Genomic DNA, 17,218 nt, shown 5'->3' with positions numbered 1-17,218 from the left:
CTTTGAAAACATCCATTTATTGAAAACAAATGTTGAACAGTATGTTTTTAACAGTTGATTACCCTGAACTTTAAGTATAATTCAACTGAAAAAACAATTTTATTTCGATTATGTTGTTTTCATAATCGTTGCAGGCCAAAATCGTAATTGCGATTAAAATACGATTAATTGAGCAGCCCTATGAGCATGCTTATTAAAAGATAAATAATTAATAATGAATGTTTTATTTAATAATTATTCAAACCAATCCATTTGAAAAAGTACAAACATTCTATAGAGTAGAGCTTTAAGACCTCAATAACTGTTTAACATTGATATATTTTTTGTGTAACATTTATATTTAATATATGATATAGGCCTATATATTTGACATACATAGATATATATATATTATATTGTGGCTTGTGGTTTTGGCTGTGCAAAATGAATGTCTAGTGGCTCTGACAATGTTTAAGTAACATGCATGCTCTCCTTAACGGGGTTGAAACTGTTTGGTATGGTTGATTTGACGGTTGCTATCAAGAAATGTAGAGAAATCCACCAGAAAGCAAAGTCAATTTTCTTTCTTGTGTCAAAATAAAGAAAAATCTATTTTCTTTTTAAAAGAGAACAATTTATTGACATTTAAAAACCAGGCAGGCACAGCGTCTGTCTGAGCAAACACATGCACAGACAACATATCTACAATAACATTGACCATAAACAATATAGTCACAACAGAGGATCAACGGAGAGATGATGAAGTTTATCCACGAGGTAATACTTCCATGTATGAATGACATCACATTTAGAAACACGGTTTGTGTTACACAGTAAACACAGAAAACTACTGTCGTTATTTTTGCTTCACAACCTTCCTCCTTACATCACAGATCACAGACGTTAGAAGCCTTTCTGTCATCTTATCAATAAAAGCTTCAGTGTGTTGTGTAATGATCCATTTTCCAAAATAAAGTTAAGTCTTTCAATTCCTTCTACTTGTGAGATTTTCCATTTGGCGTTATTTCTATCAACACCATAATAATCATTTTCAATATATCACCTCTTTTTATATCAATTACAATAAATAAATACTGTTTATAGTGAAAGGCAGACTGTACAATGAACATAAAAATAGGACTTTCATTTGTTACAACCAATAATACCGTATTTAGTTAAATATGTACAAAGCCAGGAAGATGGTGGTAAAGGTCAAGGTTCACTCCAGCACTGATATGATATATTCTGTACCACTTTTATAAACACAGTGAGTAAGCAATGCTTTACTTGCAAGTAAAATGTTCTGCAAATATGATAACATTAGGTGAATCAGGAATGAAAACATGTACTTATGTATATAAAAAGAGGTCAAATTATTAAAGTGCTTACTTAAATACAAGTAAACATTGGTGTTGTTATGCTCCCCCAAATAATAATTAAGCATTTTAATTACAAAAATCATGAACCGACTGAAATGCTGCCACAGGTCTGAATATTTGTTCTGCTACATCTCTTAAGCCTTTTTTTTTAAAAGCACATCTGGTTTGACTATGCTGAGTCACTCAATGCATCACAGGTGTGTTTAAACTTTAAGTTGGCACAGTTTAAAGCAGTATTGCAATAAAGGCTTTATTGTGATTTTCTTCCCAGAATGCAGCTGGGTGAGTGCCTATGATTGTCTGAGCCTGCTTGACAATTGGCGAGTAAGAAAGGTTGGCCAATCTCATGCAAGTTCCTAAAATATGGCAGAGGCCGGAGCCCTCTCTCTGCAGTGATTTGCTTTTGGTTGGCTCAGCAGATGTATCGTGCAGTCTGCTGAGTCACTAGCAATCACACCCCCTCAATGTCAAGGGCAATCTTTTCTAAGCCGCAGCCAGAAAAAACATAAATAGTGAGATGAGGAATCATTTCACTTCACAGCAGGGAGTGTCACGTTCAGCCCTAGGTGGACATGTCAGGTGTTACATCACAATTTCAGACTTACAGACACATTTTCACAAACATTTACAATATCAACAATAACTCAGTCACAGCATTCTCTCTCTCACATTTATCCACCTGGTTCCTATTCTGAAAGATCTTGGGAGTGCCGATTCATCGTCTCTACGAGCTCCTTGTTTCTTCTCTCATGGGGCCTTCAGTGATAACATAATGTGAATCTATATCCACTCATATTCCATCCAGTGTTATTTAACACTGATGCTCTTCAGGATTTGAGGCCCATCCGAGCCATTAGCTGTTCGTAGACAGTCCAAGCCATAGCGGCCATCAGTGTGCGTCGCAGAGACCTCGGGACGGCCCCGCGGAAAAACCCGGCCATGCCGTGCTCCTGAGAGAAAACAGAGCAGGACATTTCAGTATGTTATGGTCAAACTTCATCTTTCCTGCCAACAAGAATATGTGTGACTTTTCTCTAATTAACATTCACATGCAGTAAGATAAAAATGGACAGCGGTAATTCAATGAGCACACACCCTGTAGATGTAGCGGATAGCATTAGTGGTGCTCCAGTGGGACGGGCTGACTTGAATGTGTGTCTTCACCACGTCTGCCGGCTGTGTGGCCAGCGACGCCATGACGCCCGCCCCCATCCCACAGCTGAAGTTCACCAGCGGGGCATAGGCCGACGAACTCACCTCTGAGAGAAAGGAAACACATATTTAACAAACAATAGAGCACTGGACGTGTTGTTGTAATTAAAAAAATTAAAACAGTGGTCAACATGCTATCTGAATTTTCTGATTTCTTCAAATTAGGAACAAATGTCCAAAGGTCATTGAAACATCATATAACACGTAATTGTACGTACAAGACTGTTTATGCTAATTATGATAATTACACACAAATGTCTAATATTATTAAATTAATAATTGGTTACATTTTGAAATGACATTGCAGATAAAAACAGGTGGTTTCAACCCACTTTGTGCTGCTGACTACCTGGGAAAATACATGTTTGTTTAGGTTTAAGACATACAGTATAGGCACAGAAACCTTTGTAGGCCAAATATTGGAAAGCACTAAACCGTTCACTATACACTTGAATGATGTTCTGCAGTACAAGGACAGCACTCACTACCTGCAGCTAGAGAAAACCATGCTCTACATTTTAATGACCTCCATCTTGATTTGCTGACGCAGTGCTCTCACCTTCAGGCAGCGCCTTCTTGGCCTGGCTGTAGAACATGACGTAGATGCCGGAGAAGGGAGCGTCTCGGAGCAGCGTGGCAGTCAGGCCTGAGAACAGAGCCCTGACTCCCTCCGTCTTATACACACTCTTCAGAGCCCCTGCCACGCTCACATAATTGTAACAGCCACTCTAAAACAACGTATGAACAAGGAAAATGAATATGGTTCATTTATACCGTTACCTTTTTTACAGTGTTAAAGAAGAGGGATCTGTACTACAAGTTGTAGATGGTAGTCATTCATTTATGGATCCTAGTGTAAGGGTGATTTATTTGGTACAAGGTCTCACAGATACTTCCAAGGTTCACTGTTCACAACATTTGTTATGTAAGGCTAAACAGTGGCATGTCAGTAAAAACTAAGCCCAACTCCACAAGACATAAGATGAAGGAAGTACAAGAGATTTAAGTTACTACTACTTTATTTTCAATTACTTTCAATTACAAAACTGTTTTAAATAACCCCTTCTGTTTTTACTGCAGCAAAAGTATTATTACTTTTTGCCTCGTTTCAGACGTTTTTTTTCGCGTTCTTTGCTCATTGAAGTTTGTGTCCCCAGTTTTGATCAGAACTTTGTAGCCGGGATTAATACTGTATCTTGAAATAGTCATTATGAAACAGTTACTACATGCACATCACTACAAAATAAGACTCAAAGATTATATCCCCACACAAATTAGCTTATTTTCTTGTGGTGTTCATTAAATACTTCTCCTGGATTTATTGTCACTTGTTCTAAACATGCGTCTGATATTGAGGTCATAATGAGGTCTGTCTGTATGTAAAGAAACTGCCGCTCACCTCAAAGCGCGTCTTGATGACAGTGAAGGGCAGCATGCTGACGCCAGCCACGGTTCTGGCCCCCGCTCCCAGCAGAACTGCCTCTCCAGCGTTGGGCGAGCGCTCCAGGAAGTAGTGCTGCTTCAGGGAGTAGAAGGTGCTGAAGTAGATGCCCACGCCGGGGATGCAGCGCACAAATGACTGGAAGAGAGAAAAGAAATGAAGTCATAAACATTTCTTATATTTGCTTAATGTGATGGTAGCTTGAGCTCAAAAATAAAAATCCAACACCAGTGATAATCAGAACATGAATTCTTCTTCTTTTAAGGAAGAACCAACAGCATTTGAGACTGCATATTTATTTTGTAAATGATATGTGAGGCGTGTGGCGCAGTGGGTTGTGCGTTGGTGTTCCGATCAGGGGGTCACAGGTTCGAACCCCACTGCAGTCAGCATGTCGTTGTGTTCCTGGGCAAGACACTTCACCCCAAATTGCTCCTGTGGTGATTGTCCACAGTATTGAGTGTGTAAGTCGCTTTGGATAAAAGCGTCTAACAAGTAACATGTAATGTAATGGCGCATTTCCACCACACGGTCGGCCTCGGCCACGCTCGGTACTGCTTGGCCGCGTTGGGCCTTAACAGGGCCGGCTCACTTCATGCTGCGCTTCCATTACAGTTTAGGAACTGGGGTAGTTACTATAGTAACGCAGTGTAGGCGGAGCCGTGACGTCATCTTCAATGAGAACCCCAGAAAAACAACACAGCCGTTAGCTGTTAGCACTCAGAGCTCACAGCTCCTTATATATGTTCAGAAACTCGACAAAAGTTAAACAAGTACACACCACAGACTGCCTGTGTCATGACGAGTACAGTCGCTGCTTTATTTATGTCTGTATAGGCCGTTGTTGTGAGTGTGGACGGTCGGAGCATATACTGCGTTAGCTTAGCCAATCTCCATTTAGAAAACACGCATTTTAAAAGGTTTTTCCCCTGCCGTCTGTCTGCAGACTTGACAAAGCATTAATTCATGGTTTTTACTAACCGGTATCAGTATGTTGTTACTTCGGCATCATTTTGAAACGTGTATTACAATTAAATCACGGTCAAATATGTCCATCTTGTTGTAGTTGTAGCCCCCTTGCCAGCGATGCTCTCTCTAGTTTAGCATACTCAGCCCGACTCAGCCCTGTTTGTTGGCCTCGATAGAACCACAATTTTGTCGGGCCAGAAAAGAGGTGAAAAAGTGGCCCCGGGCCGGGCCGGGCCGTAACTAGGCCTAGTGGAAGCGCAACCAAAAACGGGCACGGCACGACACGACCCGGCACGCTTAAACCGCGCTCCGCGCCATGGTGGAAATGCGCCATAATGTAATAATAATGAAAACCTTCAGTTACTCACTGGTGAAACTCCTTTCCACAGACTGAAGAATTTCTCTGTCCTAATAACGTTGATGAAAACGTTGAACATCCCCACCCTTGGTGCCCTGCAGGATGAAATTAAAAAACGTTTGAAGGTGTGAAAGAACATACATTCAGACGCAGACAAAATATTTGTTGTTGTGGTGTGAAAAATAAATCAGATATTAACAATTAAACAACCAAACAACCAATTAACAGATATTATCTTCTGAAAATGTGAACTAAGGCCTCCACCTGTGGAACGCTGTTTAAATAAAAAATCCACTTTTAGCCTTTTACATTTCCGATTCTTGTTTCCAGTGGAGTAATTGCAGAGTCCTAGCCTGACAGTTTGATTACACGCTGGTATGACTAATTGCCCTAAATGGGTCATTCCAGCAGATTCAGCACAGCACTGATTGCAAATTGTGTCTCTCCCATGCTGTGTATTTGTGTGTGCATGTGTGTTTTTGTGGGATTGTGTCCATGAGGAGCATGTTGTGTGTGTGAGTAAGTCAGGAGTAGCAAAAGAAAGATAAGACCTGGCGGGGACATGTACAGTCGTCCGATGACATGCAGACGAAATATGTAGTGTGTGTTTGTATGTTGTCCAAAAACATGAGGTGTGCGTGTTACATGCGTGTAGTCTCACCCCGGCTTGGCAGTTTTCTGCAGGGTCTGCAGTCGTGTTTTGATCAGATCCAAAGGCTGGAAGAGTAGGGTAGAGCAGGTGCCGCTGAGAGAGCCACACATAAAGGCTTTGAGAGCTGGGTGGGCCTGAGGATGATGACAGACAGAGTTACAAAAGAGGGCGATGGAAAGACAGAAGAGGACACAAGGGAGAGGAGTGACGGGTGAAAGAAATGCCAAAAGGTGGACCAGGAAAGAAGAGGAAGGGGGGTAACAGTGGAGGATTTACAGAGGAAGAGAAAAGGATGAAGCAAAGAGTTAAGGTTAAGTCACACTTCTTTCTTGGCATTGGTCACCTCTTGTTGAATGCCACAGACTCATTACAGAAATAAGCCCCACATACACAATAATGAACGTTATCTAATATACATATAAAGGATTTCCATGTGAATGTTAATATGCTAGTATGGCATTTCCATTACAAGAAAATACAAGTTAGTAGCACAGAGCATGGGTCATGTTCAAATGATGGAGATGTGCAGAGACAGTCCACACGCACACGCACAAACACACACACATACACACACACAGGGGCTGTTGGGTCAAATTAAACTGAGACTAGACATTATCTGTGGTTACATGCCTCATGGACAAATATAAGATACAAACATGGACAGACACATTTGGTAACAGTTCAACAGAAAAAATAAGTAAACGATGAAAACTAAATGCTTATAATAATGCAAGAAACACAATTACATCAACAAACAAAAAAAAAAATAAACCACCATAAATAGGCTGTCTGCTTTTGACACAACGTTCAATATGTTGAATGTAGATATAGTATATTATCTACACACATACACACACTCCTACCTTTATGCCGAGGGCTCGGCTCTGAGAATCCTGTTTCCCTTGCATGTTGCCCTCTGTCACCTCCCTCTCTCTGTGAAGCTGCTATTTCAAATAGCATATTGTAAAATAAACATCCATCTATCCAAAACCTTCCTCCCCCCAATTCTATCCCTCTCTCTTCTTCTCCGACCCACAATTGCTTTCTCCTGCTTTTGGTCGTCCCTCCCCCCGTTTCACCGCCAAAGCAGTAGCTTAATCCAGCCCGCGTTTTTCTATGGGCTTCTATCTTTATCTTTCAGAGACACACCAACACATCTGTATTTCCCCCCCCCCCCCTGTAAAGCTCACTGCTGAAGTGCATCTTTGTCAAACCACATGAGTCATGAAGTGGCTCAGTGTGTGTGTTTGTGTGTGTGCTGGGTCAACAATTCAGCAAAATCAAGTGAATAAAACCCTGCATGATTCCATAATGTCCTGTGAATAAATAGGCTGGATGTTATGCTGGATTTTAATAAGCATTTTGTCATTATATTGAATTGTTCTTGTCAGGCACTTAATTCGCAGGAGACACTTCAATGAAGTGACTTGATCCATAAACACACAATTTCTAAATTGATTATCTCTATTATTTACTGTGGAACAATTTTGATATATTGTAAATAAATGTGGAATTTAATATCAGGGTGTCAATATATTTACTACATATATACAATAATAATAATAATTATTGACATACACACATACTGTACTTTTTTTCAGTATTTCTCACATAGTAGTTTTAACTGTTGTGCCATAAAGCTGGACAGGTTGTTTCTTTTCAATCATTAATCAACACTTGCAGCTTGAACGACAGTCAAATGGTTAAAGTCGGAAGAAAAAAAAACTGCCGATAAGAATATTATTGTATGGTCCCAACAACACACATACAATAAGCATTACAATTGTAAGCATTTTCCTTTTTTATATATACTTATTTTGTTTTTTTACATCTGTTATTCTGAGTGTTCTACTGTATTGCAACACTACATGGTAGCCTGCACGTGCTTGTCCACCACTTTAAAGTCAAACTTTTGAAATTCGGCTCAAAGATTGGAGGTCAACCTTTTGAGAGGGTTAATGAATCAACATGCCATAATAAAATATTTAAGCTGGCTGACAACAACCTCCTTGACACAAACCATGTCCTGAACAGTGAATATGAATTGTTAGATCAAATTGATGAGATTCCCACGATATTATAGTTAGACTGAAGCATGTTTTTGTGCACCAGTCAATTCTCAAATGTAGTTCATTCCTAAATCTTGGGCATGTTTCTCTTCAGTGATTGTAATGTTATGTTAAATGTATGTTTACCTTGCATCATGACTTAAATATGTGTCCTTGTTGATGTTGCAAATGGAGCTGGTGTGATGAAAGACACTCGATCTGAAAAGTAAGTATTATCGTATCGTATTTTAACTGCTTTTATTGTCTTGGATGAATACATAAATGCCAATAAAAAAGGTGGTAATTTACCCTCTTACTGACAGATTGAGTAAGTACAGTGGCTGCATTATGACAATCATAACAAACAGCAGCATGCAGGGCACTCACCGCTGCTAACTCCATCTTTGACCTGGAAGCTGGCTCCACTTTCTCCCTTGGTGCTGCCGTTTTGGAGCTAGTTAATTTCAGCCGACGATACTGAACGTTGGGAAAGTAAAGGGCAGCCATAGGTCACATTTCAAAAACAATGAAGTCGTTTCAAAGGAGCTGTAGCAGCAAGCTAGTTTAGCTAATTAGCTGTATGCTAAAGTGCATGCAGGGTGACATGAGCCTCTCAGGACAGGCTAACATTGACAGGCAGAATACTAGTCAGATATAAAATTAGAGACGTGTTAGTATGAAATCCGAAAAGCTGCCAGTATGAGAGACAGTTTTTTTTATGCGAAAAAAACACATTCACTAGCTGCCTAGCTTACTTAGCATGCTAGCTCTTCTTACCTGACTTTGAAGTGTGTTAAGGGATGATGGAGGTGATCGTCACACCTGGCAGCTCCAGGAACCCCATGTTTAGTTTGTACTCTTGCTATCTGCATACGTTTCTGAATAGTCTTGTTTTAGTAAACCTTAAAATTGCCTAAAACACAACTTTCTGGCAAAGCTCGTCAGCTAGCTAATGTCAAAGCTAGCAGCTCACTCTAGTAACTTGTTTAACTTAAGTCTGGCTCTCTTCCTCAATTAAACGAAACCTGTTAATGACCTGACGCGGGTCGAGCCTTAAAAGCTGTTTTAGTAAAAAGACAGTTTTGTCCGCAGTTATAAACGTCCTACAGCAGAGACTGACTGATGTTATCGCTGCTTGCTGTGCTGCTGCGAGTGTTAGCTCATAGCTACAAAGTTCACCTCCAGTGGTCGACGCGCACGCGCACACACGCACGCGCACACACACACGCGCACACACTACTAGTTAGAAAATAAGCACGATATGTGAACAATATAGTTAATGCACAGAGAAATATAGTATAGAAATATAATAATAGAAAGTGTTAATTTTGCGGTTAGGTTTTCCACGAGAAACCTCCATCATTTCCTTTCCTCCCTCCCTTGTGTTACCGTGGGGTGTTGCAACTGGCTAGGAGACCATAATTATCTTATTAGAAATGTGATTGACTCCCAGTAAAAATGTCTGATTGTTGTCTATTATATTTTCTGGTCAAATAAAATGTTTTTTGGAGTTCTGTATTTAATTTAAAAAAAAAAAGTATTCAATGCCCTTCCTACAGTGGCCTCAGGGCGGCGCTGTTGTTCAATGTCAGTCCTCGAGATGTCTTATTTTTCTTCGTAAAGTACTATTTCAATACAACAAACAGCCCTGCATACCTGTGTAATTCCAACACAACTTCTTAAAACAGAAATATCTTATCCTAACCCTATTGTTACGCATAGAGACATTTGGCCAATGATAATCTTTATCAATCGATTATGTATGGTGTAGGTTTCATAAACAAATGAATGGGTATGGAGTGCTGCAATTCAACTCGGGAAATTACTGAGTTCATTTGAATGTACAACCTCAGAGAGACTATATTATTAATATTTACCGTTCACAGACCATTGTAGGATGCTTGATGAGACTTGAAGACTTGTTGTGGTATTATTACTTCCAGCTCTCCCTCATGGCAGCAGACTTATGAATGTGAGCCGTCTGTGTGTCTTTTAGTCAGTACGGGTTGTTCCCCATTTGGACAATTATTTGCTTTGAAAATAACTTTACAAACCAAAATATGTTATTCCTTACTAAAGAGACCTACTTCACAATATTGCTGTCCCCAATCACTTATAATAAGATTTGCTTCCGGCAGGGCTCTTCACACAGCTATTAGACAAGATGAATGATAATGTATACGTTTGAAAGTGTTGTTTTAAAACAGCTTAGAAAAACATAAAGACCTATCCTTTCAGTCAACAACTTAAATTGTTTTAACTCACAGAAGAGACAAGACAAACACATTTGATGATTTATCAATTTATTGCATTTAAGGCGTTAGATAAAGAGATTAGCCTTAAAATATCGGCATCAATATGAAATGTTATCCGTTTGTTAATACAATGTAAGGGTATCGTACCTAATCTAAAATATGCATTATTCAGAGGCTGATGTGCTTATAGAAACCCCCTCTACTGTGCAAAGCATAGCGGAAAGAAAAACATAGTACAGTGAGTGCTACTACATGATGACCCACCACCAACAATGAATGAGATATAAAACCAGTGAAACATCAACCAAGTTAACTTAAATGATGGTACACAATTTGTGACAACATTTTCACCAACATTTCTGCATTTTGAATACACCACCTGTGAAGAACTGAACAATTTCCTTTTTTATGTCCGTTTAGTCCGAGTTGGCATTGTACAAAAGTGGTTGAGGTAATATCATAAAAAGATGACACAGTGAGAGGAAAAGCATACAGTGTAGATAAACTGACACTAGCAAATGTGAACTACACTTAGTAACTGCATCCAAACTCCCAAAAGACCCATGTTGTGTGCAAAACAAGCAGAAAATGTCCAGTGTTTTTTCCCAAAAATTGTTCAGTGACAGCACATAAACCTCTAGCACAAATAAAACTGCAATGGCTTGTTACAAGCGCAATATTTTATCATAGTATACCCATTAAGTAGAAAAATAGACCAGGAAGGTATGTGTAAAGCCTTTAAAAACACAAATAATTCACTGAGATGAATATGATTATTTGGCCAAATATAAATGAGTTATATGGAAAACAACATTAAGGCTACAAGATGAATGTCAAGGGGAATTCAAGGCTAAATCCTCTCAGAAAAAGTCTTACTTTATGGCAATTTTTCACTATATCTGCATGTTGACTGGGTCATTATATTAATTCCCTCTCTGCTTTCTTCTGTTTACTCAGCAGCAGGCTCAACTACATCAGCCTTCAGGTCCACATCATCATCGCTGTCCAGCCCCGTGCGATTCATGGTACGCCGGATATTGAAAGGAACTTCCCCACGTCTTTAAAAACAAAGAAATAATGGTTGAAAAACTTGCAGGTGCAGCACAAACATAGTACACAGGTGAAATGGATGAAGCATACAGTATTCATTGATATATTAAATAATGAAAATTAGTGTGTAAGCAAATCCCAAAAATGGATAAATCGATAAAAAGGCAATTTTTGTTATAAATATGCAGTAGTACTAAAGAAAAACTGTAGAACAAACTTTTCAGAAACTTAATAAAAGCGTATTCTTCAACAGATTTTCCTGCCCAAAATATTATTTTAATCATGCAGAGTACGCAATGCAGGCTTTCCATTTGCAGTCTTAATAACCAAGCAGAGAAACCTGCTATACATCACTTGGGTTCCTTGACTTTTTAACTGGTGTTAAGTTAGTGGAGTTGGACACATTGAGGTAACTACCTGAGCTTGCTCTTCAGGTTGCTGACTTCACGGTTCGTACTGTCTGCTGACTCTGTGGCATCATCCAGCTCCCTCTGCAGTTTCCTACGGTAAGCGTTGGCCCGCGTCACCTCCTCCTCAGCCTCCTCCAGCTGGCGCTTCAGCTGACGCATCCGGGTGTTCGTCTTGTCCGCCTGAAGAGAGAGGGTTCACTTAGTGTGGGGAGCAGCAACAGTGGAACAAGTGCCAAAAGCAGATCAGCAATTCCAGATCAAACTACACAAGACTTTTTAGCACTTACAGCGCTGTATAATCAGGGTTAGAAGCACTTGTACAAACAATAATAACACATTATAAAGCATTCTCAATGACCCATAAGAGGTTAAGTATTGTAGTATTTCATAAAAGCTGATAACTGATCAACTTTCTTTTGCAAGGGTCATGGTGAATTATACTTTTAAAACACATAACATTAGTTTTATAATTATTATATAATTTTATAAATCACATGCATTATAAAAATACTTTAAGTTAATCTTAGTGGTCAATGCTTTAAGTAAAACATAATGTTTTGTGTGTTCTCTGATATCAAAGACATCTCTCTGCTCGCTTTAATAGGCTGGAAATCAAAAGTAATAAGCAGAGTAGTGATGAAGTTTACCTGCTCTTTGAATGTCTCCGTGTTGCGCCTCTCGTCTTCAACCTGCATCATCGTCTCTTTCAGCTTCTTCTCCGTCCGCCTGACCAGCCTGGAGGCCTGCTGGCGCTCCCTGAAAGAATAAAAGCAAATGCAATGAGGGATCAGTACACGGTTAGGAGCTTTATTTATGAACTCACTATATATCCGTCTGTACTGAATCAGGAATACACAGACACAGTTACTGAACATTTGAGCATCTCCGGAGGAAATGTATTGTCAAAAATGTACAGCTACCATCAAGGAGGTAAATCAGAAATAGAGCGGTCATGACACAAAGAAATACAAATTCTGGATTTTCATTTTTGTCAGTCAAAGCATTTTCTAATGGCATTTCAAACTGTCTACACTCACTTTGACTCGATGTCCAGCTGTTCTTCCAGCTGACCCATCTTGGCCTCCAGGGTGGTGATGGAGGATTTATACTTGGACTTGATGGTTCCTTCGAGCTCCTGCAGCTTCAGTTTCAGCTCCTTGTTCTGGCGGTCGAGCTGGGAGCGAGCCCCCTCCAGCCGTTGGGAGCCGCTGCGCTCTGCACCCAGCTCTGTGGTCAGCTGCTCGGTCTGAGGGCAGAAACACAGTGAGAGGCTTTGTCAAACATCAGTCATCCCTAAGTGTCTTTTTAAAAGGTCCCCTGTTATACTGTTTTTCATCAATTAATTATAGATCTCAGATATATACAGAACATGTCTCTGAAGTGTTTGGCTCCAAATACCAAACAGATCACCCATTGTAGTATCTTATAAACCCCTATGTTTCAGCCCTGTTTCAAAAGTGCTGATTCTCTGTCTGTTACTTCAGATGAAAATAAGGAGCCACTCCCCACGCCCCTCTGAGAGATATTTGGTTAAAAATAACACAATGGTGCTCTAGGAGGAGATGCAGGTGATAAGGTGGGGGGGGTGTTACCTTGGCTGGTGATTGGCTAATGGTTACACAAGCCAAAAAATCGTTATGACATCATAAAGTGGCCAAAATCTGATCAGCTCATTTTCAGACAGGTTTTTATATAAATGGATCAGGACAAAAAGTGAGCGAGTCTTTTTCATGAAACTTTCAGAATCTCTTTACACAGAGGAAACCCTTAATAATTTTTCCAACAAATTCTGTCCCCAAATAAAGATTTATTGACATTTCATTAATAACACAATAACCTGATAACGTGAAACACATCCTGTCTCTTCTGCCGAACACTAAGTAGCAAAAAGTTAAGTTTGCAATGATCAACATATGTGAGATGCAGTGTGTCCGTACCTGCAGTGCGGATCTCTTCCAACGATCGTTGACCATCTCGGTGTTGAGCTGCTCCTCCTCCAGTTCCTCCTCCAGCTGCGTGATACGAGCGTCCAGCCTCCTCTTCTCGTCTGCCAGAAGAGAACTGCAAACAACGAGGGAGGAAGAGGAGCAACAGTTAGAGGCAAACTTGTGGATTTCTTTGGATGCTGTGAAATGTGGATGCATATACTTTTATATACTACAACAACGTCTTTTGGTTCATACTTCTTTGTGTTGCTGCTGCTCATCTCTTCCTGGAGCTCGTCCCTCTCGTTCTGAATCTGTCTCTTGAGTCTCTCAGCGGTGGCAAGATCCTGGAGCATGCAGAAGACACAAACATATGAAGTACTTCAAAGGCTGATACTGCAGAGGCTGTTGGGGCCATAACCAGGAGAAATCCCAATGAAATGAAATTATATCTTAAAAAAAACCTGCTAAAACAAATTAATTCTACCGAGTGCCATCAACTGAACAGAGCCAGCCTTCCAATGTGCTTTTACATACCATTATCATGATGCAAGTATTATGTGCCTTGTGCCACAAAAATTCCTCATTAAAGGTGGGGTAGGTAATTTTGGAGAAACCAGATCGAGATCGCTAGAATTTGAAAATACACAGCCGGAAAAAATCTGCCACTTCCTTACAGAGCCCCTCCTCCAACACACACGAACGCGCACATGACCAATGAGGGCACAAGATAAGTTTGTGCCCCGATGGAAGGCTGACAGGCAGGTAGGCCATCCAGTTATTTTAGCCGGGCCGGCTCAGATGATTGGTCGTGCTTTTTACAGTATTACGGTACAGTATTATTAATGGATTTTTTGTCAAAGCACTTAAGATATTCATTGCTATCGGGATGTTAAGAGCATTCCATGGAATATAACAAAAAGTGTATCTCGAGCCGGTTTCTCAAACTTACCTACCCCACCTTTAACCTTCCCTTTTTGCAGCAATTCCATTTATTCCAAGATCATTTGTATTCATCAGGAGCAAATAGAAGCTTCTTTTGATGACAGTGCAAGATCAAGTTCTCAGACGCCCCTTGATTGACATCAAATAAACAACTACTGCCCATTTGAAAGTGGCACATACGGTTTATTAGATTTGTTTTATTTTACCATATTTACTATATTATTTGATGTCGTATACCTCATCTTTGTTATCTGGTCAAAATAAATTCTACACCAGGTTATTTTAACTCATCAGGACAGGTGTCAAAATGTTACGTTTGTTTTGCACTATGACTGTCATACCTCCTGGAAGTGCAGGGCTTCGGCCTCCATGGCCTTGAGCTTCCTCTCCGTCTCCTTGGATTCGTTGACAGCCTCGTCTCTAGACAGACGCAGCTCTTCCAGCTCTCTCATCTGATCTTTCATCAGGGCCTGGAGATCAGACACACAGAGAGCAGTGCTGCAGTTAGACATCCAGCATGGGGAGGGTATTTCCATCAGTGTGTGCAAAACCAAGACTCACGTCTAAAGAGACAGGTGCTTACAGAACCAATTTGTACATTTATGATCAGATACAGTTCTCTTTATTTAATAATTGATAATCTCATGTTGTGGGTTTGCAGAAAACACAGTTGGCCAGTGCAGCATGAAGTGCTTTTTTTACCTGGAGTTTCTTCAGCTGTTTGAGGGCCTCATCACGGCCTTTGTTGGCAGCATCGATCTGGATTTCGAGCTCTCCCAGGTCCAGCTCCAGCTTCTTCTTGGACGAGAGGGCCAGAGAGCGCTGCTTACGTTCATCCTCCAGCTCGACTTCCATCTCACGCACCTGAGGGAGAGGAAAATAAAAGGTTGCTCAGTCAAACTATAATTCAGCATTGTCTAGAAATTAACTGTTTGCACAATTGTAGAATACAACAAAACAAAGCTTTTGTGTAGAAAAGTCAGTTTAGGGTTTGTGTTCTGTACCTGTTTGACCAGCTGTTTCCTCCTCTCCTCTCCCTGCTCGTCTCTGGCCGTCAGGTCTCGGTCAAACTGGGCCTTCATGGCCTGCATGTTGACCTCCAGACGCAGCTTGGCGTCCTCTGTGGCCTGCAGCTCGTCCTCCAGCTCCTCCAGCTGAGTTTTCATCTCCTCCAGCTGCTGCTCCGTGGCACGCTTTGACCTCTCCAGCTCATGCACCTGCGGACAAAGAGGTTGCATTTTCATACATCGGCAAGTTACTGAGGAGGGGTGACATTTATAAGCAACAATTTACTCTTATTTAATCTCCTAGGATCAATGATGCCATCTTAAATGCTTGAATCAAATGTAAAGTAACTTTTTCTGTTGTTGATATTTATAGTAAAACCAATGCTGGATCTAACCCAGTCCAACTCTCTATGCACCAAGAGATTCCCATGTTTTGTCTTACACTCTTGCCGACATCGTCCTTTGAGGATACCAAGTCTTCCATCTCGGCTTTGAGCAGCTTACTGGTGCGTTCCATGTCGTCTTTAAGGCTTGACATGGTCTCCAACTCGAGGGCCAGAGTCAGCGCTCGTGTTTCCTTCTCCCTGGCCTCGGCCTCAGCCTTGTCCCGCTCCTCTGCATACTGAGTAGAAATGGTTTTCTCTTCGGCCAGCATCTAGGGAAAGGAGAAAGCAGGAGAGGCAGTTTGGGGTCAGCTTCACACTGAAAACATTTTTGAAATCAATATTTGTTCATTCACAGCAGCCACATTTCTGTATTTGAGAGTCTTTGTTTCTTTTCTTTGTTACGGTTTGGTTGCATAAAAAAGCAAAGTGCAGTTTAAAATGTGGTTCTCCTTAAATAGTCCATAAAATAAGCAGTTTTTAGTGAATCAATTAAATACAACAAAATACACTGTTGACATGATACCTGGTCAAACTTCTTTTGCTTCTTCTCGAGGTTGGAGACGATCTGCCTCAGGTGGTCCTGGTCTACGATCATGTCGTCAAGCTCCTGCTGCAGACGCGTCTTTGTCTTGTCCAGTTTGTCGTAGGCCGCGCTCTTCTCCTCCAGCTGCTGCGTCAAGCTGTCCAACTCCCTCTGGACTCGCTTGCGACCCTCCTCTGCCCCCTCCAGGGTGGAGACCTCCTGGTCCAGCTTCTTCTTCAGGTCTGCCATCTGAGGAAACAGAAAACAAAAAAGGGGGGGAATTAGAAGGACAAGAATGAAATGAGTTCAAGTTATACTAAAAAAACCCTGATTAATGATAAGGACAGAGGACAGAGCACCGACCTGGGTCTGCAGAGAGACGACCTGCTTCTCCACGTTCTTCTTGCTCTCTTCCTCCTCCTCCAGCATCTCCCTCAGGTTGTTCTGCTCGTCCTCCATCTGCCTCAGGCGGGTGGAGAGGGAGAGCTTCTGACGGGTCTCCTCCTGGAGCAACTCCTGCAGGAAAGAGAAGGACAAAAAAACATCAGGACAACAAATTCTATAAAAACTTTGAACTTTTAGCTTAGTCTTAAACTTGTGTAATGTTTCCTTTTCTCCTTTTAACATCTTGATTAATTTGCACACAATCAACGGTCATGCTGAAAACCTGCAGCATGAC

General features: G+C 40.8%; 2 protein-coding genes across 4 annotated transcripts in view; both read right to left on the bottom strand.

Moving 5' to 3' along the window:
* Positions 1–589: 589 nt before the first annotated feature.
* Positions 590–9,210, bottom strand: LOC117482251 (mitochondrial glycine transporter B-like). 3 transcript variants are annotated; one of them, XM_034130304.1, is made up of 8 exons: positions 8,816–9,210; positions 8,426–8,515; positions 6,000–6,124; positions 5,349–5,433; positions 3,970–4,149; positions 3,130–3,298; positions 2,454–2,617; positions 590–2,308 (listed from the first exon to the last, which is right to left on the bottom strand). In XM_034130304.1, exons 2-8 carry the CDS (start codon positions 8,438–8,440, stop codon positions 2,186–2,188), a joined length of 861 nt encoding a protein of 286 aa, XP_033986195.1. In that variant the 5' UTR covers positions 8,441–8,515; positions 8,816–9,210; the 3' UTR covers positions 590–2,185. The 3 variants fall into 3 exon arrangements, with proteins under 3 accessions (XP_033986195.1, XP_033986196.1, XP_033986194.1); XM_034130305.1 differs by lacking the exon at positions 8,816–9,210 and adding an exon at positions 8,186–8,257 and having other exon boundaries at positions 8,426–8,511; XM_034130303.1 differs by lacking the exons at positions 8,426–8,515; positions 8,816–9,210 and adding an exon at positions 6,854–8,175.
* A 1,114-nt stretch (positions 9,211–10,324) lies between these two features.
* LOC117482250 (myosin-9-like) overlaps positions 10,325–17,218 on the bottom strand; it is a 28,190-nt gene continuing 21,296 nt past the window's right edge. The window contains exons 32-43 of the mRNA XM_034130302.1: positions 16,903–17,055; positions 16,540–16,788; positions 16,073–16,285; positions 15,628–15,840; positions 15,326–15,487; positions 14,965–15,093; positions 13,937–14,025; positions 13,691–13,814; positions 12,791–12,999; positions 12,401–12,509; positions 11,761–11,933; positions 10,325–11,351 (exon numbers count right to left, since the gene is read on the bottom strand). Of these exons, the coding sequence (XP_033986193.1) occupies positions 11,243–11,351; positions 11,761–11,933; positions 12,401–12,509; positions 12,791–12,999; positions 13,691–13,814; positions 13,937–14,025; positions 14,965–15,093; positions 15,326–15,487; positions 15,628–15,840; positions 16,073–16,285; positions 16,540–16,788; positions 16,903–17,055 (1,932 nt within the window). The 3' untranslated portion in view covers positions 10,325–11,242. The remainder of the gene's footprint in view (positions 11,352–11,760; positions 11,934–12,400; positions 12,510–12,790; positions 13,000–13,690; positions 13,815–13,936; positions 14,026–14,964; positions 15,094–15,325; positions 15,488–15,627; positions 15,841–16,072; positions 16,286–16,539; positions 16,789–16,902; positions 17,056–17,218) is intronic.

This window comes from Trematomus bernacchii, unplaced genomic scaffold (genome assembly GCF_902827165.1).
Source record: "Trematomus bernacchii unplaced genomic scaffold, fTreBer1.1, whole genome shotgun sequence".
NCBI lineage: Eukaryota > Metazoa > Chordata > Actinopteri > Perciformes > Nototheniidae > Trematomus > Trematomus bernacchii.
This window is presented reverse-complemented; position numbering and strand designations above follow the sequence as displayed.